The sequence below is a fragment of the Diadema antillarum genome, unplaced genomic scaffold (genome assembly GCF_040938485.1).
Source record: "Diadema antillarum isolate AM-2024a unplaced genomic scaffold, OU_Dant_1.0 seq00001324_RagTag, whole genome shotgun sequence".
Classification (NCBI taxonomy): Eukaryota; Metazoa; Echinodermata; class Echinoidea; order Diadematoida; family Diadematidae; genus Diadema; species Diadema antillarum.
In genome coordinates, this window is record NW_027272095.1 from 220,593 (window position 1) to 241,925 (window position 21,333).

General features: G+C 36.9%; 2 protein-coding genes across 2 annotated transcripts; both read left to right on the plus strand.

Moving 5' to 3' along the window:
* The first annotated feature begins 1,648 nt into the window (after positions 1–1,648).
* On the plus strand, positions 1,649–7,347 carry LOC139708276 (tyrosine-protein kinase SRK3-like). The gene is made up of 3 exons (XM_071620246.1): positions 1,649–1,737; positions 5,066–5,165; positions 7,145–7,347. The coding sequence occupies exons 1-3, from the start codon at positions 1,661–1,663 to the stop codon at positions 7,205–7,207; spliced, it is 240 nt and encodes a 79-aa protein (XP_071476347.1). The 5' UTR covers positions 1,649–1,660; the 3' UTR covers positions 7,208–7,347.
* A 904-nt stretch (positions 7,348–8,251) lies between these two features.
* LOC139708285 (tyrosine-protein kinase-like otk) lies at positions 8,252–20,724 on the plus strand. The gene is made up of 5 exons (XM_071620252.1): positions 8,252–8,276; positions 16,673–16,948; positions 18,883–19,152; positions 19,478–19,759; positions 20,621–20,724. The coding sequence occupies exons 1-5, from the start codon at positions 8,252–8,254 to the stop codon at positions 20,722–20,724; spliced, it is 957 nt and encodes a 318-aa protein (XP_071476353.1).
* Positions 20,725–21,333: the final 609 nt, after the last annotated feature.

Genomic DNA, 21,333 nt, shown 5'->3' on the forward strand with positions numbered 1-21,333 from the left:
ACTTTCAATTCTAATAACCTTTGAAAGGATAGTGCTACTGCTTTGAAAGTTGGCATTGATTATGGACAAAATGTGTTAATGGGGCATGCTTAATTTCAGTTTAATCTGATAATCTCTTCATTGTTGTTACTCTGGTGGTTTACTTCCTGTTTTTTGTCCCATTCATCTCACAGCCAGCACGGTTTGATAAAGATTAAGCGCTTGAATAGACACTGTACTTTAGAGCCTCTTTTCTCAGTTCACACGTTTCCTGAGTTTGTGCTTTCTTTCCAATACATTCGTATTTAGATAGGTTAGGAGAGTCCATTTGATTTGAGTTTTACATCATTTTAAAGCTTAAAGTCTGCTCTTTGAGAATATGGTCTTAACTAAAAAATTATGTCTGGCGACTTTTTGTTTGTTTTGAGGTGCAGGGTCACATATGGACTTATCGTTTTTTTGCGAACAAACTCTTCAAATACTCTAATGAAAAGGGACGGTGTTATCAAAGGCACATTTGAATGTAAGACAAAGCCGAGTGTGCTATGGTTTTTCACATTTTCACATGTGTTTGTAGCATCATTTGAGATACCTCTGTTTGCACAGAAACATCCTCCCTTATGTGTAGTACTTTTCTACTCGACATACAACATAGAAACCAACTCGCTGGACGTCACCACAGGTCATGCTTAACGGTCAACCGTCACTAGAGGGCGATGTTTGGTCCTACGGTGTCCTGCTTTGGGAAATCGTCACGCTTGGTTGGTTAACAATATCTTGTCATAAATAAATCCGTCACAACATAATAATCTTAGTGAAGGTCCTTATATGCTTGAAGAGGTCAAACAGGGAGGGAGGGTGAGTGTTCCATTTAATGAAAAATGATAATAATCAACATGTTCCTTTCCTATAACATAGGTATTAAGAGTAACTTGTGTATAAATAGGTTCTTGAAAACAACAACAGCGAATACTTTGATATGCTATATTCAAGGGATAGTACAGTATTGGTTGAGATGAGAATTGGGCCTTTATATTTTTGCAAGATACCAAGAAAACACTTATGATATAGTACAGAGCATACCATTTTAAGAGGAATTCAAAGTTTATTTGATGAAAATCGGGTTTGGAATAACTGAAACATCCAAAAACAAAGTAAAACAAATCGATCGTTACAAAGTGTGGGTCCCACACTTTATGAGAATCGCTCTTTTTTGATATCTCAGCCGTTTCAAAACCAATTTTTATCAAATAAACGTCGAATTCCTCCTAGAATTGCATGCTCTTTCATATTTCATATGAGATTTCTCATTATCTCACCTTAGAATATTAGAAACCTGAAATTAGGTCTCAACCAGAACTGTACGATCCCTTTAAGTCCAGACATTTATACTCATTGTGTGTGTGTGTGTGTGTGTGTTCGTGGGGAGGGGGTAATGGATGTCAATGCTCCTAATAGGAGTTTTGCAGAAAAGAAATGTGCTTTAGGTGTCATGCACAGTTATATTCAAGAACTGAACATCTCAATCTGAAAGCATGAACAACCCTCTTTGCCTATTTTAATTGTCATTTGCCATGTTATGCATAATGTTGGAAAGACTCAGTCATTTGTAGAATGATGATGTGGACGGATTTTTTTATTGCATTTGTGTCTTTGAATAGGTGGGAAGCCATACCCGACAATGACCATGGAGGAGGTAAAAAAGCAGGTCACCAATGGCTACACGATGCCCTGCCCCAAACACTGCGGACAGGAGCTGTGAGTATCTTTTTTTTTCTCTTTCCGGAATCATAAAAACAATTTTTAAGAAAAAAAGAAGGAAAGAGAAACTACTGTTGCGACACGGATTGTCGCCCCTACACGGATTGTCGCCTCCTGCTCGGGGCAACAATCCATGACGGGCGTTGGCGGCACGGATTGTCGCCCGCCCTCGAAGCACATTTTGCTAGGTAATATCGTTCTGGACATAATCATTGAAATACTAACACATAACTTACATGGCTACATCCATGCAAACATGCCATGTAAAAAGTCATGGTGAGGTTTCAAGAAAGTGTGTATGTGCGCGTGCACATGATAACTTAGTGTCCGTTTGTGCGTGTGCGTGTGTGTGTGAGTGTGTGTGTGTGTGTGTGTGATGGAAGAATGTGTTTATTATGTCAGTTTTTTGCGTATGTGGTTTTTAGCTGCGCGTGGGGAGGGATACCTAGTAAACTAGCTGTCATAAACATTGATATTGATTTTATCAGCAGCTTTGAATTTGATGAGTTTGTTTGGCAGATTTGTATATGAATTCGGAGTGGAGCTTGCGTGCGGGCGGATGCTGCTTTTCTGCATACGGTCCATTATGTCTTATTTATCAACATTGGGAAATCGTTTCATCAGGAAGGATGTGGTATCGGTTCGGGTGTGCGTCGGTATGTGGGAAGGGGGTTACATTTCGTTATTGCAAAAAGTTTGTTATTCTGAAGGCTCTTTCGTCCGAAGACTCATTCGTCCGAAGGGTCATTATTCCGAAGATTCGTTATTCCGAATTTCATTTTTGGATCAACGAACCACTAGGTATAGGGAATTGTGTGTTTCGGATAAATGAAGCCTCGGAAAAAACGAAACTTCGGAATAACGAACCTTCGTGTGTGTGTGTGTGTGTGTGTGTGTGTGTGTGTGTGTGTGTATGTATTTGGGTCGGTGAATGTGGGTGTGGGATGATTTAGGTTTTGTTTAATCAGGGGTTGGTGGGTTGGGGATTGGATTTGAAGAAGGATAGTTATAAATGGTATGACGGATGTTGGTAGGATTTAATATTAGGATAGATATAGGCCCTAGATTTGTTTCGGTTTGGGAGGGGAGGGGGTGGTGGGGTCTTTTATGACTGATTTCATTCTAGATTTGTGTAATATATTTGTGTGTTTTTTATGTATATGCCCTTGTAAGTAAGAAGGTGTTACATGATCCAAACAAATATATTCAAGGAATATAGGTTTGGTAGGGCCCTATACATGTCAAAACTTTCTCGTGAAGAAATTATTAGTAGGGTTGGTCTATAATCGAGTTATCTATGTTGAAGTGAGATTACTTGTGGTATAAATTGACAAATGGATTTGCTTTTGTTTCGAATTGCCATTTGTAACTTTTTTTTGTTCATGTTGCACTCAGAATGGGTCGATTTATGAATGATTTGAATGAAACCAATAAATATCAAGGAAAAAAGTGTTGAGTCAATTTGTTTGCATTATGAGGTTTGTTTGAGTGTTTGTTGGTGTTTGTTTGTATTACGTATGTATTAGCAGTGTGCAATGGCAGTTCGTTTGTGCTAAAATCAAGTAACGATTGACAAATTTTTTACGGCGTGTGGAAATTATTCGCTCATGCATAAAGCATGCCAAACCTATTCTGGGACAAAGAATAGTGGTATGGACGTTCTAGTTTATGAGATTGATGGAAGAAAATGACTGCAGGGAAAAATGAACAAAGACAAATAACATTTGGGGAGGGTACCTCCCTCGTATGTATTTTCTCTCGGTCTCTCTCTCGCCTAGCCCGCCTCACCGCTGATATTAAATTTTGGTTGACACACCCATGCTATTTTTAGATCAACGCTGGTGTGAATTCTTTAAACACGTGCTCATACACTCTGAAGGCGTTTGTATTGCCACAGTAGCGCCACTATATTCCACATACACACGTAAGCATACAGGCACACGTATACACACACAAACAAACCACTACCACTATGTAACCACCACACATGCACATTGTATTATTATACTCCAAACACACACACAAACACACACACACACACACACAACAAATCATACACATCACATATCATGCACCTCACAATACACACACACACACACACACACACACACACACACATACGCATAACTTACCAGTCATACCCATCCCACCAAAGCTTAACACCGGAGGAACCACCCCGAGCCCGGGGCGACAATCCGTGACGGGGCGACAATCCGTGTCGCAACAAATTTTTTGCCAACACGGATTGTCGCCTTCGAGGTCAAAAACTGGGAACTGCACAAGCGTCACGGATTGTCGCCAGGCGACAAGCGTCACGGATTGTCGCCAGGCGACAATCCGTGACAGGGGCGACAATCCGTGCCGCCAGCGCCCGTCACGGATTGTCGCCCCGAGCAGGAGGCGACAATCCGTGTAGGGGCGACAATCCGTGTCTCAACAAACTACACTTACACATTAGTGACACACATTTGAAACAGTGTATGTACAGCAGGTGGAGTGTTGTAAGATTCGTTGTAACTGTCATGGAGACAAGTAACTGTGATGTGACAATGTGTTTGCATTGTTATAAAAAATGACAATGGAAACAAAATGCCTATGTCCTACAGTAGATCAATTGATATGAATTTTAATCTAAATCTGAATTGAGATAATGAGCTATACGATTTTTTCCTTATTGGGTATTATTTTCTCAATTCTCTTTCTTTTTTTTTTTGTCGTCATTTCTGAAATCGTTCGTCCAATATTCAATAACAAAGGAAGAGAGGTACTTAATATTCAAAGCAGATTCAATTTGAATATGAAAAGAGGGACAAACAAGAATACACTATCTGTTATATGTTTTCGCCGATTTACTGTGAGACCCAGAATTACCAAAATATTTCTCCTATTTAGAAATCTCTTCTGAATCGACAGCATCAAGTTCACACGCTGCATTAATTCATCTTATTCAGCTGGCTTAAAAGAGGGCATTTTAAGAGTGTCATGCAATCTATAATTTGCTGTCGGAAATTGGGATCATGCCTTCGAGTTTAAGAAAATTATACAGTGATACATACTCAGACTTAACATTTAATACCCACCTTCCTCGGTCATGAATTGTGCATCGGGCATCAGTCTGGTTAGGTATCTGACAGTGCTAGAATTATGACGATAACAGAATCCAAAATATAAGGAGAACAATTGTCATATTGAAGAGTATTCAGATGGAAGGGTATGCATAATGAGCATATTGTTTTACTCAATATCAATAAATCCTACCTTTGTATTTCTCTTCTTAGTTTTCAGTATTGTTATCTTGATTCATCTTTCCTCTTTTTTTTTCTAGGTACGCTGTGATGACGATGTGCTGGGTGATGGAACTGAAGAAGAGATGCGATTTTCATCAGATAATGAGGAAGATTGAACTCGTTATGGAAAAAGATCACGTGAGTTTTGATATACATATATATATATATATATATATATATATATATATAAATTATAATGTTGGAGTTCTTATGCATAAGTTGAATTCTGGCGATCTTCCGAGTATATTTTCCTCAATGTTTGTTAAAAGCAGTGATATCCATACTTACCCAACAAGATACGGTGAATCCTATCATTTGCATAGGCCTTCAGTACAGTACATAAATGTCAGAAATGACTAACATGCAAAAAATACAAGATGTCGAGAATATTATAAGATTTACGGAATGTACAAAGTAGTGTATGATGTTCATGATTAAACCTTTCTATCAATGATAAGAAAATTACCAAGTTGAAACAAATGAAGTCATCCGAGCGAGGCATCATTTGAGTATGCATTAATTGTTATAATGAAATATGTGATCACGGCAAAATAATTAAACGTAGGATTTTAGAAAATTGGCTTTAAAATTTTGCTTGAAGGAACTTAGAGAACTTGATTGTAACCGAACAGAATCCAACTCATTCCAGAAAGAAGGGCCGGTAGAAGTAATTTTCTTAGGGGATAAACATGTACGAACGGGGGAAAAATGTGACCGTGCATCACAAAACCAACAAAAAGTCGCACCTCTTGATTTTACGTAATTACTCAAGAAGGTGAAACGGATCAACCAGGTCAATCTTGAGTTTTGCATATTTTCCAAAAAGAGCTATTCTTCTTGTACATCGTCCCTAACTTTGGGCTCACAAAATGAATGGGAACGTGTGTTTTCAGCAGTTTTTTTTTACAACTTTTTTTTTGTTGTAAAGTAGTGATATCAAGTATGTCTTGGAGGTCCCTTTTCATTTCTTGAAAATCCGTTGCACACTCTTCACTTTCAGCTCTAATAACTTTTGAAAGGATAATTCTACTGCTTTGAAAGTAGGCATTAATCATGGAAAGAATGTGCGTATAGAGCACATTTTAATTTCAACTTAATATAATGATCCCTTCATTGTTGTTTCTCCGGTGGTTTAAGTTGTATTTTGGGTCCCATTCATCGCACAGCTAGTACGGTTTAGTAAAGATTAAGCACTTGAATAGACCCTGTCCTTCAGAACCTCTTTTCTCAGTTCACACTTTTCCAGAGGGTGTGCTTTCTTTCAAACATTTAGATAGGTTAGGAGAGTTCATTTGAATTGAGTTATATATCATTTTAGAGCTTAGAGTCTGCCCTTTCAGGATCTGCCCTTAACTAAATATCCATATCTAACAACTTTTTGTTGGTTTTGTGATGCAGGGCCACATATAATTATATAAAACATCACTAATGTTGATCTCGCAAAGTATAGGCCTACTTTATCAACTTGTATTGTTGAAATGACTGGCTTCGACTAGTGTATTCGCTATTGCTTGCTCTTTTTAACCAACTGCATTTTTTTTTTAAATTTCCGACATTTTATGTTTGCTATCGATCTCATTTTTTTTTTTGTAAATGAATTTCATCTCATTTCATTTCCATATGTAATAACTATCCATGTAGACATTTTAGACATTTATGTAGGCCTACAAAGTCATTATGTTACCACATAATATCAGCCAATATCATTTTGAGTATATCTTCATCCTTTTCTAAATCTACATCTACATAACTATGTGTATGATAGTTAATGTATTGATATGTATATCAAATTCCCAAAAAACCTTAAACTTGCCTTACAGTGACTTACGTAGTGATGTTATGTATCATTATTACTATAGATACGATAACGCTTGATGTCAAGATTGTAATAGTTCGACATACATCACTGGTTGTACTTTAATGGTTTTAGTCAATCGTTCAGCTGTAACTCTTCTTAAAGTTATGCCGCATCCTCGAAATGTAGTGTTATCATAACAAATAGAATAATGAAGCAGCACAGAAATATGAATAACTACAATCTCTTCTAAAAACGAATTCTTATAATCCTTGTGTATTGGGGATTATTAATGTCTTCATTATGTTTCTTTTCACTGCAGGAGTACCTGTCTCTACAGGATCTCGAGGAGGGACTGTATGAATATCCAGATAATGTTATCTAAACTCGCGTATGATTGGCACATTAAAAGTTCCATCATCCTCCAACTGAAATGTCAAAGAGCAATCTAACAAACAAACAAGTGAATACGAATAAAAGTCCATGCACATCATTTTGGCAACCTAGAGGTTCCTCACTTGTCCGAAATCTAAAGGTTAGTAATATCTTTGATATGTAATTAGCAGTAAGTGGAAATATTAATCATCTTTTGAAAGTGACACATTGATTAAAACTTGATTAACCGTTCATTTATAAATGACTAGATTTTATAATTGTAATTGTTTAGGTATATGTTGAAATACCAATAAGATTTGAGTATTTCTTCATTTGAAAGCTGAATCAATCGCAACGAGAAACGCAGAGTGAACATGGATGATGTTTTCAAACTTGGTTTAGATTTGAATCGTATTACACTTCTGATAAAGAAACTTGTGAAATTTAATGGGCATTAGTTTTAAGATTAACTATAAATAACTTAGGTGTTTGATTTCGATATTGTTGGTTGGTCATTCGAATTTGCCCCAAATAGAAAGAAATGTTTATTTATTTTGATAAAATTAGTACAAACTTGCCCAAAAAAGTAACAAAAAAAACTTTTGTTTATATATCATACGTATCAATTTATAAAAAAAAAACAGGCAGAGTCTTCTGTAGGGAAGCATTAATGATAAGCGATGATGCAATTTAAACGTTGAATTCTGCTCATAGTGATTAAAAGTATATAAATCATTGTTAAAATTCATTAGTATGTTCGACCTGAAGGTTTTATGACAATGATTGTATATTCTAAGCACTCTGTGTACATGCTTATGATAATTTAGTTTATTGTGATATCTCACCTTGATTAACATGCAAACAGAACACTGCAATCAGCTTATTGCAACAGAAAGAAAAAGTATATGTATATAATTACGTTCATTTGAGACATAGAAAAAACGGTAGGTAGTGTTCTATGCAGTGATACATTGGCAGTTTATATACTTTAGGTCTTAACTGGAAAGAATAACTTTTATCGATATGAATTAATTTCTCTACAATTATGATTATCATGTTTGTCATGAAGGATTTTGAGTGTAAGTGCATCTCTGTAGAAGCCATTGTTATCCTCATAATAAAACTCCATATGTGACCCTGCACCTCAAAACAAACAAAAAGTCGCCAGACATGAATTTTTAGTTAAGACCATATTCTAAAAAAGCAGACTTTAAGCTTTAAAATGATGTATAACTCAAATCAAATGGACTCTCCTAACCTATCTAAATAGTGGAAAGAAAGCGCAAACTCAGGAAAAGTGTGAACTGAGAAAAGAGGCTCTGAAGTACAATGTCTACTCAAGCGATTAATCTTTACCAAACCATGCTGGCTGTGCGATGAATGGGACAACAAACAGGAAGTAAACCGCCAGAGTAACAACAATGAAGGGATTATCAAATTAAACTGAAATTAAGCATGCCTCATCAACACATTCTGTCCATAATTAATGTCAACTTTCAAAGCAGTAGCCCTATCCTTTCAAAAGTTATTAGAGTTGACAGTGAAGAGTGTGGACAAGGTTTTTCAGAAATGAAAAAGGGATTCTAAAGACACACCTATAAAATCACACTATTCTACCAAAATTGTTCGAGATAAACTGCTAAAAAAACACACTTTCCTGCCCGTTTTATGATACCAAATTTTAGCATAATGTAAAAAAAGACCCGCTCTTTTAGAAAATATGAAAAAGTCAAGTTCGGCTAAATTGACCCATTTCACTTATTTTCAGTCCTCACGCAAAATCAGTGTGTGCGACTTTATGTTCGTTTTGAGGTGCACGGTCACATATGATAATGTCATCATTATTACCTTTTATGCATACATATTATATAATGTACAGTTGTTATGTTAGGCATCTTTAATGCTATGCATATTTCGTTTTAGAAGGGCATTATACAGTTATATGATAAGGATGTTACACATCTGTAATGCTATGCATATTTGTTTTAGAAGGGCATCATACATTATGATAGGGCATTCGTGGCGCTTCACTTCAAAAGGAATATAGAAACGTTATGAAATACCTGTGGTGATGATGTTAAACAAGACTATAATGTATTTCGTTACTGAATTGCTGATGACATAATGAGAGCCCTCCACATTAGCCTCCTTTATCCGCTTTCTCATTTAATGGTCGTCCATTTCACTTACGTCTCTCCCTCTCCCTCTATTCTATTTGGGAAGCCATTGTGGTTCTATATGAAGAGTTTGTTCGCAAACACCAATGAGTCCATATTTGTCAAATGGAGATATTTGCGATTAAAGGTCAAGAAAAATAAAGAAAATGATAAGAAAGTGTTTGCTTCTTTTGACCATAACTTGAAAAATGTACCTTCATGAAAAGTGACCAATATATCATTTAAAATGTATTATTTTGTACTATATGACAGAGACCGTATTTCAATTTCTCCAAAAATGGATTTATCGGTTTTTGCGAACAAACTCTTCATATGATATCATAAGACAATTATCATAGGCGACTCTTCACTGGCAGCAGCAGCGGTTGTGACCATTTTTTTTTTTGTCGTCACGGTCGTCATTGCTATTCCTTCCAATAGGAAATAATATTGTATTTTGCCCAAGATAATTTACGTGGTTGAACAAATAGAAAAAAGCCATTCAATCTTTGCGTTATTTGCGTTATCAGCGGTCTATGATGTGAGAATGTACAGTTTTTTTTTCCATTGATATTTTATAAAAGTTATGTCTTTTCTTCCCAGTTTTATTATAAATAATGATGTGTTGACTGAATAATATTTTTAAAGGTAAAATTACGTTTGCTCAGTGGCGAAATTTTGTCAATAACATACAAACCATAATTACGTTTAGCGACCTTATTTACACTAAAAGAAACCAAATTAATCTTGACTTCAAGATTTATCATTGCTTCGAAGTGGTTCGAAATTATTGTTGTTGCTTCATGCCTTATTAAAAGCCGAGGCAATGTCTAGTCCAAAGAATAATCGTAGCCTTATAATAATAATCGTAGTATACTTACATGACTTAACGTCAATGTACATACATGACCTTTAGCGATGTTATTTGATGTCTTTTATAGTGTCTGTATTTGTTTCATTTGGGCATTACATCATCAATCTTATGTTTAATGTAACATATTTTAATATATTTATGTGTGTGAGCGTATAACCACATGTTATCATGTGTAGTGCTATTGATTTTATATAGCCATATCTTAAAATATTGCACCAGGAACGTGATATTTAGTTGAAATTTGTCACCAGAAGATGATACAGGTATAGAATATAACCAAAACAAGTAGTATGTTTTCATCTTTCTCCCAGATAAAAAAAAAAAAACAACAACAAATTATGCATAAATCTTTGTGTCATTAATATTGTTCTCGTGTAATAATAAATGGTAGTTGTTCCAACCTGTGAAGTTGTGCAGAAATTTATCTTTATGGAATTTCGTTAAAGAAAAGGTTGTAGACATGAAAGTCGTGATTCTATATTCATTTAGAATTCTGATTTGATTCTGATTTTATATTCCGATAGATAGAGATAGATAAATAGATGAAGATATTAAGTGATAGATAAATAGATACGTAGAGAGGTAGAAAAATAGATACAGAAATAGAGAAAGAGAGAAAGAAATAGAGAAAGAGAGAGAGAGAGAGAGAGTTAGAGTGTAGAGAGTATTCTGCAAACTGCAAACGTTCCTCAGGAAGGAATGGTGTGAGACGCGGTAAGATTGTTGTGATAACGGAAATAAGTTCTGACGTCATACTATTGTAATAAGGTGTTTTTCCTTAAACCATTGAAAATTCTGCCAACGAAAAGGAGCCCCTGATATATGAAAACATGTAACTAAAGTTTCTTAAAGGCATTGTATTGAATGCCTTTCTGCGGCACTTGGTGTTAGAAGTGTTCCCTTCTCAACGCTGACGTCTTTTATGGGTAGCGACACTGATGATTTTCATCATGATTACAAGGCTTATCACATTCCTTTTTACTGCTGTAGCTGTCCATGGTAAGCATGCCTGCCGATAAGCTGTGCGATTTGTTATCTTAATCATCCGTATGAACCACAGACGTTTTAAAACTTAGATCACTCTTTTAATTATAAGAGCATTTGAAGACAGACAAGTAAATTGTGCCATAATGTATGTGTTTAAAGTGTTGTATGAAAAGGTTTTATTAATTTGGTTGAAAGAATATTCATCAGCCTGTACATTCTTATACAGGTGGTCTATACTGAAATTTTCAAATAATTTATAACATGGTCTTCATGAAGATCTATCCAGTTCTTCATATTTCTCAGTACAACTAACAAGTAAAATTCAAGAAACTGACTGCAATGACAATATTACACCTGCTCATGCTATAGAGGTTGTGAACTGGCTTACGTGGCTGATTTGATTGACGGATATAGTAGTATATTCCTTTGTTTTTTATGAAAAATAAAACAAAAAAATAGACAATCCAGCGCTTTTCGGAAGCAAAGTCTTGAGTTGTCATTGTCAGCATCGTCATCGTTATGATTATTAACATCATCATTATTATCATGTACACTGGCACATACAAAATATTGTTTGAAACTTATACACGAGAATGTGCAACTTTCCACTATTTACCTTTGTCAGTTTGTTGGAAGTACAGACCAACTTTATACGGATAAAATATCATCGTGTCACGTTAGAAGGCATAACGTGAATGCGTATATGAATCTATCCTTAACATCCTTTTCGTGATGAAACAAACAACAACGAAATGTAGCCATACAACTAACAAGGAATTGCTTCAATGTAAAATATAATCGTTTCAATCAATGCCCAAAATACACGCGTTTTAATGTTCGCATGATTTCCTTAATAGACTGTTGCCCGTAATGTTGTCATTTTTTGGTTATTTTCACAAGGCTAACTCTTTGTGTATAGATAAGTATGAATGTTCTTTTATCCGGCCAAATTATGTCTAGTATGCATGAAACAATATTATTTCCATAAGAGTAACTGTCTATGGTTCTACTGAAAAAGTAGTGAGATTGTATTGTTTTAGAACTCGGTTCAAATCAGGCACAATCGTGAGATAGTTCTATACTGTAATTTTAGTGTAGAATGACTTTATGCAAAAGTTATGGTAATGATTGAAAAGAAGAAATCGCTAATGGTGCTCTTTATGTAACTATGATCCTGATGATGTAGATGATGCCATCATTTGTCTAAGTTGTTTATCGTGATTATTGTTGAAGTTCAGAAAGTCGTGGAAACTGACAGGGGAAAAAAAGAACAAACAAGCAAGACACTAAAGAAGGGAAATAAGAGCAGCGACAAAAATAATGGCAATGTCAGGTTACCAGGGCTCATGACAAATACACTACAATAATACTATACTACGTGTTTTGAAAAACATTTCCCAGTTTTGATTCTTAACAATATTTAAAAACTACATATCAGATAACACTGTCATTGACTCGAGTGATAGCTGAATAGTGTACAATTTTGTTGGAGGTGGTTTAAATATGAAAGCATAAATCAGTTTCATAAAATCCATGATTAATTTCACATTGAGGTTCCAAATTTTGTTCTATTTCCAACCCTCTGTACAAAACTTTCACTTTGCACAGGGGTCAATGGTGTGTATATGGGAGTGTGTGGTTAACACCCTGACAATGGTCCTGAACAATGGCCAGGGTTTGAATACTTCATTACTTTTTCATGAAAAATTCCACTATCACAACTATTCTTTATTCAGCCTCTGGCAGTATTTGTGTAAAGTCGTTTGACTGAGATGTCATTCTAATAGATTTTGAAGCACTCAAAAGTATCGCGACGTGATTTAAGCTACGGTCACAAAGGTTCGTACGAATGTCACTGTTCGTACGAATTCTGGAGATTCGCAGATGGGGCACAGATTCTTACGGCCTTCTTTATACGAATTTCGTACGAATGCTGTTAAATTCGCAAGAACAACTTGAGACCTTTTAGAGAAACGAAATGATTTTCAGTTATACAAATGTCCCTAGAATTCGTACGTTTTTCGTAAGAATGTCATGAGTTATTCTTTCGTCAGACTTACGGCCGTCTTACGATTTCTTTTTGTCGTAAGATGGTCGTACGTGCAACCCATGGCACTCTCAAGTCATTCGTAAGAAAGTTTTAATCTTTAAGATGGCAGTAGTGCCTACGAGACTACAACTGCAGCTGTATCTGCAAGTCGAGGAGGACATGGAGGAGGAGGTTGTTGCTCCAACACTCCTCCTCTCGCTCCTTCCTCCTCATCTCCCTCCTTTCTTTTCTTCCCCTTCTCCCTTTTCCCTTTGATTGCCTTTCCTTTTGGTCCCATATTTAACAGAGATGCTTTCTGGTCGAACACCTAGAACAGAGTGAGGATTTGAACTTCGCACGTTTGGTTTTATACCCCCTAAAACCCAACAGTTGTACAAATTGTGTACCTACGCCTTACGAGTCCCTCACGACCACCTTACAAACTCGAAGAGTTGTTCGTAAGAACGCCGTGCGAATCTCCGTTCGTAAGACATTCTTACGAAAGACGTAAAAGCCCTCTATGAACGACTTAAAGGTAGGTAATACCTTTTACAGACCTCCCAAAATGCAGCAAAACATTAAATATGAACCTCAGGGGACTTGTTTAGGCCAATGCTGAGAAATTTGGAAGTCAACAGTTATCTACAATTTGAATAATGCACAAAACTCAACTACTCAGTAGTTCTGTGTGTCAGCCACACTTAAGCTTTTTTGTTGCAGTCTTCTGTATTTTTTATCTATAAACACAAATCTAAAAGTATAAGAGCTGATGTAATAACATATAGAGTGTGTGGCAAGAATGTATGTAGAAATGTTTGTAAGTTTTGGTGAACTTTCTTCACAAAATGTAAATGATGGACACACATGCAGTGCATGGGTCTGCAAAGGTAGCCTAGTAATGTACTGGAATTTACGGTGAGCCCCGAAAAAAATTAAATTCAAAATCTAACGGTCAATAAAAATGTACTAAATGTTACCTTCCACTTTCAATACTTTATGGGAGTTTCTAAAATGATACTCTCTTCAACATACCACTGTATTTATACAACTCTTCATGTAAGGCATGCAAATGGGATTCCCTACCTTTAAGGTGTTCTTACAATCATCGTAAGAATTAAAGGCTTCTAGAATTGTCTCTCGACCCTTAAAAAAAAAAAAAAAAATCTTGTGTAGTTATTGCGATGTTCGTACGACGTTCATACGGCCGCCTTACGAAGAGGGGGTTTCGTAAAAAAAAAAAAAAAAATAAAAAAAAAAATCTTGGACAAGATCATCGACCAGGCTACGAACTTACGAACAGTCTACGAACGGTCTACGAACGCTGGTTTCGTACGGCCTTCTTAAGAAGATCTTACGAAATTGTCTAATAATCGTTCTCACGGCGTTAGTAGCAGTTCCTAAAGGCATTTGTGACCGAACCTTTAAGTCATTCAAGGGATAGGAATATTGATGTTGTCCTTGATGATGATGATAAAGACAATGATAGTGATAATGATGATGTAAATGATAGTGATAATTATGATGATAATGATAATACTGATAATTATAACAATGATGTTGATGATGAGAAAAATGACGGCAATGATAATGCTGCTGCTGCTAATGATAATAATAATCATGACAGTGACAGTGATGCAAAATTTGAAAATGATTGCCAACTGGAATGAAATGAGGTATTTGCAAGCGCATGGAAACATGTGCTTACTTTTTCCATGTGCATGCATTTTATCCTTTACTGTGCATGAATTCAGACTAGCATTGCCCAGGGCAATCCACATGAATTATTGATAAAACATCCATGTGCCTGGGAGCGCGAGACTGACGCCTAGCCAACAGGTGGTTCAGGCATGTCCATAGTCCAGGGCCATTATCAGTACACACTCACATACTCATCATTGGTTCCTGTGCAAAGTTCAATTTTTGTACAGAGGGTTAAAATTTAACCAAAATCTGAAATCTTATTTCAAAATCAATCTTAAATTCAATGAAACTGCTTTATGCTTTCACATCCAAATTACCTCCAAAAAAATTGTACACTATTCAGCTGTTACTCATATCAATGGCAGTTTTATCGGATAAATAGTTTCTAAACTATAAAATAAAAAAAATGATCAAAGTGGGATTTTTTTTGAAACACCTAGTACAAGAAAGAAAGCGATACACACAAACACACACATACACACACACACACACACACAAATGTTTGTTTCTTTACAGATAGCAGGTGATGTCGCACTTATATTCAATGCGAACAGATGCAAACATATCATAGCTCTTTGCATCAATTTCACACTGAAAAAAAAAATACTCCATTAAGTTTGTAGAAGCAGCCCACACGAATCTATTCAATCTATTACAGAGGGTTCTCGAGACGCCAAATCAAAGCAAAGCAGAGTGGAACAAACCTTCTTTGTAGAGAAAAGTTTCTCACGACCTTTTCACGAGAAGGGATGGTGTGTGTGTATTTTTCCTGCGTCTTTTTTTTTCTGACAATGAGATAATGTTTTCTTTGTCGATGAATACACCCACACTTCTCCAAGCCATTATTTACCGTATGACATATACATTTATATCTCACACCTCCCATTTCAGTGAAAACAGGCACACGAAATCCACCTATACAAACCACTTTACACATACCCAGACACTGGTACATTCCAAACTCTAAAACTCAGCCCTATTAAATTTCATTTCTTTCTTTTATACCCGCGTTTCTGTAGAGGCTACCCTGTCACCCAAGAGGAAAATGAAATTATTGCAACGATGTTCTTCTGGTTGAATTATGTTTTTCCATCATTTATCCATTGATTTTTTTTTTAATATTTGTTTGTATGTCCCTGCATTATCTCACAGTGTGTTCACATTATGTTCACATTCTCGGTTGTTTTGGTTTATTTCTGCATTTTTTTTTCACCAGATACAATAACAAATGAAAACAAAGTGATACAGATTATGCGAAAAGAGAGTCTAACATACAAATCAATATAAGAAATGCCAATTTCATAACAATATCAGTCTGTCATAACAACGAATCAAAGCAACACGTTAAGGCATACTGTATCTATTTATGAACAAATGAAGGGAAAAAATCAATACAGAGGACCGTTATTATAAGCAGAGCTTGAATTGGATGAGGCCCTATCTTAAACATACGAATTACACCACCAATAGTCGGTTATGTAAAAACGCTCGAATTTAACAGTGTGAAGAGATTTCACAATGTGTTTATAATGTATTCACACTGTGGTTCACATTGAGTTCACACTGTCAGCGACTGTGGGACACTTTGTTCTTTCCAGCACAGTATTATTGGCTGAAATGGTGCAATCGTATCGACAAAACAGCAACGTCAGTAGTAATACGAGGGTCACGAATGCGAGGTGGTTGTATGCTTAGCTCGATATTATTGCTTTATTACATTGACTATAGGCGCTTTGCGGATTGACACTGTTAAACTACCGGACGGGGCCCTGCTTCTGAAATGCTACGACGATGCTCGCGTTGTCCAATCTGTTCAGTGGACCTTCAGCGCCGACGTTGCCGTCGTCACCAGTCTCACCGGTGGCGACGACGACTCTGACGTCCAAGTCCTCTCCAACAACACTCTCGTCATCCGTGATTTCGGCAAGTCCCGTGAAGGGAATTACAGCTGTAGTGTCACACAAGATGACATGACCCAAGTCGCTGTGGTAACAATTTCTAGAGGTAAACCTTGTGCAGTGCTCTCCCGTTATACTAGTTCTGAAGACGGTTATAACGAAAATCTCGTTACAACAAAGTAAGAACCCGTGTCCCCAAATTTTCATATATGTACCAGCTTATCAACTTCTTCGTATGGCTATAACGACATTTTATGATACACCAAAAAAAGAAAACTGCCATTCCCGAGGACTTCGATACAACGAGGGTAGATATAGATGTACTACCCGACGAAACTTGATAAAGTGGACTCCGAAGTCCTCGGGACTGGCAGCTTTCATTCGTAATATAGAAATTTCGTTCTAACCGAAAATTGATGACCAATAAGAAAAGAACAGCGGATAATGTTGCTGCCTCAATTTTTACTTCGTTGTAAGCGGAATTTCGTTATAACCGCGTTCGTTACAAGGGGAGTTCATTGTGTGTTCAACTTTAGAATAAGGATTAAGTGAAGGCTAGGAAAGATGTAGAGAAAAGGGAAGAGAAGTGTCGTGTTTGAGAGCGAGATAGACAGATAGAGAGAGGGGGAGGAGAGAGAAAGAGTGTGAGAGAGAGGGAGAGATAGAGAGAGAGAGAGAGAGAAAGAGAGAGAGAGAGAGAGAGATTGTAGGGAGAGAGGAAATACCGAGAAATTGAGACATGCATGCAAACATTATACTAGGGTGCTCCATATTTTCGTGATCCAGACGTGCAGAGGAAAAAAGAAAAGAAAAGAAAAGACTGTTGCACATGCGCAAATTTCCTTATCAAAATCGACTTCGCGTCGTCTCAGTTTGCACGGTAGGCCTACTGGAACATTTTGCGTCCGCTCAAATTCACACTGCAGAGAGCTTCTTGATGCAAGATACCACATGGGGCGCGATTTTACTTTCGCTATACATGTATAGGCCTAGCTTGCCTCCTCGTGCCATCCAGAGCTACAGTGTTGTACTTTTCAACATGACGCAGCATGGGAAGAGAGGAGATCGGCCAACGGAATTGTCGTCTTAAATGTTTGCATCGCAAATCTAAAGCTCCCTGGTAATAGAAGGTGGGGAATAAGAATGTGAAAATCCAAACTTAAGTGGGAGATTCAGTGTGGGTGTGTGTGTTTGTCTGTGTATGTGTGCGCGTAAAAGGCAGACAGAGAAAATAAGAGAGAACTATTACTTGTTTGTTGTTTCAAAAGAAAATACAACAATAATAACAAATTACTCACCATGTCAATGATGTTTCACATTGTAAAACTCCCAACTTGATAGCTTTCATAGTAGGCGACAATTCTAAATCAGTCAAGCGTCGCAAACGAAAACGTCATGCCGTTTCAAGATTTGGAACACAGTCGCCGCGTGTTTGTTATGATTGGAGAGAGCGATATTTGCTGTATGGAGAGCCAAGGTTATACAAATACACCAAGTATAGTCTTCTTTCATGGTACAAGAAATAGAGGACTTTAACTCGCAAAACTGAGAGAGATTCGTTCCATGTGTCTTTACATTTTACAGGGAACAACATGGCTCAGAATGTGATGTAACGGATACACAAGAATTCAGCCAATTACACTGTAAAATTGATGTTTCAGTAGGCCTACTAAATAGTGAGTGTATGTGAGAGAGAGAGAGAGAGAGATTAAGAGAGAGGGAGGGAGCAAGAACGCGTGCATGGGTGTAAAGATCTGTGAATAATTAATTGGTCCTCGTAAATAAGCATTTTTGTTCTTCATTTTGAATCTTGTATTTTGTTTTGTTCATGCTGCCGTTTTATCCTAGCGCCAGGGCATATATTTGCTTGAAACGTCTTTTGTCTGATCTGTAATTTCATAAGCACTAATGTAATAGGGATATACACCTGTATAATCTGCTTGTTCAAGTGAATTATGATTTTGCCATTCTCATAGTCAGGTTGAACAAATGCATGCATAATCGATGTCTGTATAATGTATACTGTGAATCTATTTTAAGCCCCACAAGTGACTATCACGCGTGTTCCACTGGGCGAGGGACACTTGCAGCTTTTTTGCCTCGTCGATGGCTCAACCTCCACGCCGGTCAGCTGGGAGCTTCTGAGGGACGGGACGACGACGGCTCTGAAGAATGACGACGAGCGAGTTCAAGTATTGTCCAATAATACTCTCATTATACCCGACTTCCAGGAGGAGGACGAAGGAATATACACCTGCTTCGCCATGAAGGGCGGCCGGGCGGCGCAGGCTCGCGCTATTGTCAGATTAGGTATGGCCAAAATTTACATTCCAGGGCTGCTTTAGAACATTAGAGAAAAAAAAAACAGAAAAAAAAGCATATCAACTACGTTAACATAAAAACAAACACAAAAAATATAAAATATACATTTTTTTTCTTTTTTTTTTACTTGTTATTTGCTCGATTTAACGAAATTGCGATGTAACGAAAGAAAACTGCCGGTCCCGAGGAGTTCGTTATAACGGGAATACACTGTAGAAGAAGCTAAGAAACTGAAATTTGAAAAGTAAATTGTGGCTATTGTGTGTTTATGTTTTTTTTTTTAATTCTTTTTATTTGATACTTTCTTCCGTAGTTCCGTCCGTTCGTATTATTACATACCAAGCCGAGAATCGCGACTTCTTCCTCACATGTCTCGTGGAAGACGCCCCCGGCGATAACATCTCGTGGACATACAGAACAAGTACTTCCGGGTCGTTGCAGTCCCTTCCCGCGGGCAATGACACAACTCACGTGCAAATTTTGCACAACAGCACACTTCTCATCAGGGACATTCAAGTTGAAGACAAAGGCACGTACACCTGCAACGCCTCGCTATCTGGTGGGCGGTGGAAGCTGGCACATGCCGTTGTCGGAGGTAAGAAAAAATATCTATTTGAAAAGTAGAAAACCCATCTCATTTATAGTGGACTCCCGTTATAATGAAGCCCTCGGGAACCGGCAGTTTTCTTTCTTTACATCGAAATTTCGTTAATACCGAACAAACAAACAATAAAAGTAGATAAAGTGGATGACGTTTATACGGCCCGAAGTTTGCGTGGTTCGTTATTACCGGAGTTTCGTTATAACCGTGTTCGTTATAGCGGTAGAGCACCGATTACAACAAAACCCTCTTGAAAACGTGATTCAGTGGGTTCGAACTCTTATATTTCGTTGCTCTTTTTTGTTTATATTACTTTGATGTATGCCTATAGGGAGAAAACTGATGTCACAAGGTAATCATTAGTTTTAGGTCCCCGTTTTAACGAGGTTCTCATGCAATAAGCATTTCTAAACCACAAACAAAACGTTCTACCTGCGAAGTGCATTTCAAATTTTCTCAAAATTTCAAGGAAATAATTTCATATGATTTCTATTTTTGGACGTATGCTTTAACGAGTATGATATGAAAACTAAGATTATAATTATGAGCCTTCGAAGTACCGGTTGTCATAAATGCAATCTGTGGTTGTATAATGTACTGTATATAATAAAACTTTAATAACAGTACTATCATAATCCATTTTGGCTTAGTCAACGCAATTGGCTGAGTCGAATTATTGAAACGTCATCCTCCCATTAGATGCAGAAATGTGTTTTTGTGTAATCTATCATGTGTAAAAGTAAAAACAAACACAAAAACAAACAAAAAAGAATACTGAGTCGCCTGGTTAGTATTAACCCGTATACAACAGGTTGTATTGACAGTATTGATTTTTCCTCCTCTGCTATAAAACAGGTGGAATACCAGGGGCAAGTGTGAACACTCTGCTTCTGTTTTGGTCCGTTGTCATCCCACTGTCGTTGTACATGAACCAACCGACTTTCAGCCTTCCCGGATAATCGTTGGCCTCGCTTCAGCGCCAAAAGTGAAGATAGAAACAGTTAAAGCTTCTGGAGATATGGAGATTTCATGAAATGTGTCTTGGTAGGATTCATTGACTAACAGTTAAAAGGTACTCTCCGTGAATGTTATACCTACATCTATTCTACAGCGTGCACCATTCCATTATAGTAATCTCACATAGCGCCTACTTATTACAACGTGTCATTGATTTCTTTCGTAATCATGCAACTCCACTGTTGTGTATTACTGTTTTTTTTTGTTTTTTTTTGTTTGTATGTTTTTTGTTTGTTTGTTTGTTTGTTTGTTTGTTGTTGTTTTTTTGCTTGTTTTTTTTAAAGAGGGTACGGTTATAACGATCCCGAGGCACCGGTTATAACGGAAATCGTTATTATGCCGTTTTACTGTGTAACGACATCTGGTATTACATGTATAACATGCCCTCGAGAACAAACTAAAAGAAAAAGAAAATAGTGATAGGTCCCTAAACATGTACAGGCGTACCTCCTATTGGGTTATCATCTTGTAACTTATGACGTGTCTACACACTCAGAATAAGAACTATTACAAACAGTCAGGTTTAGAGACATTTCCATGCACGATGTAGA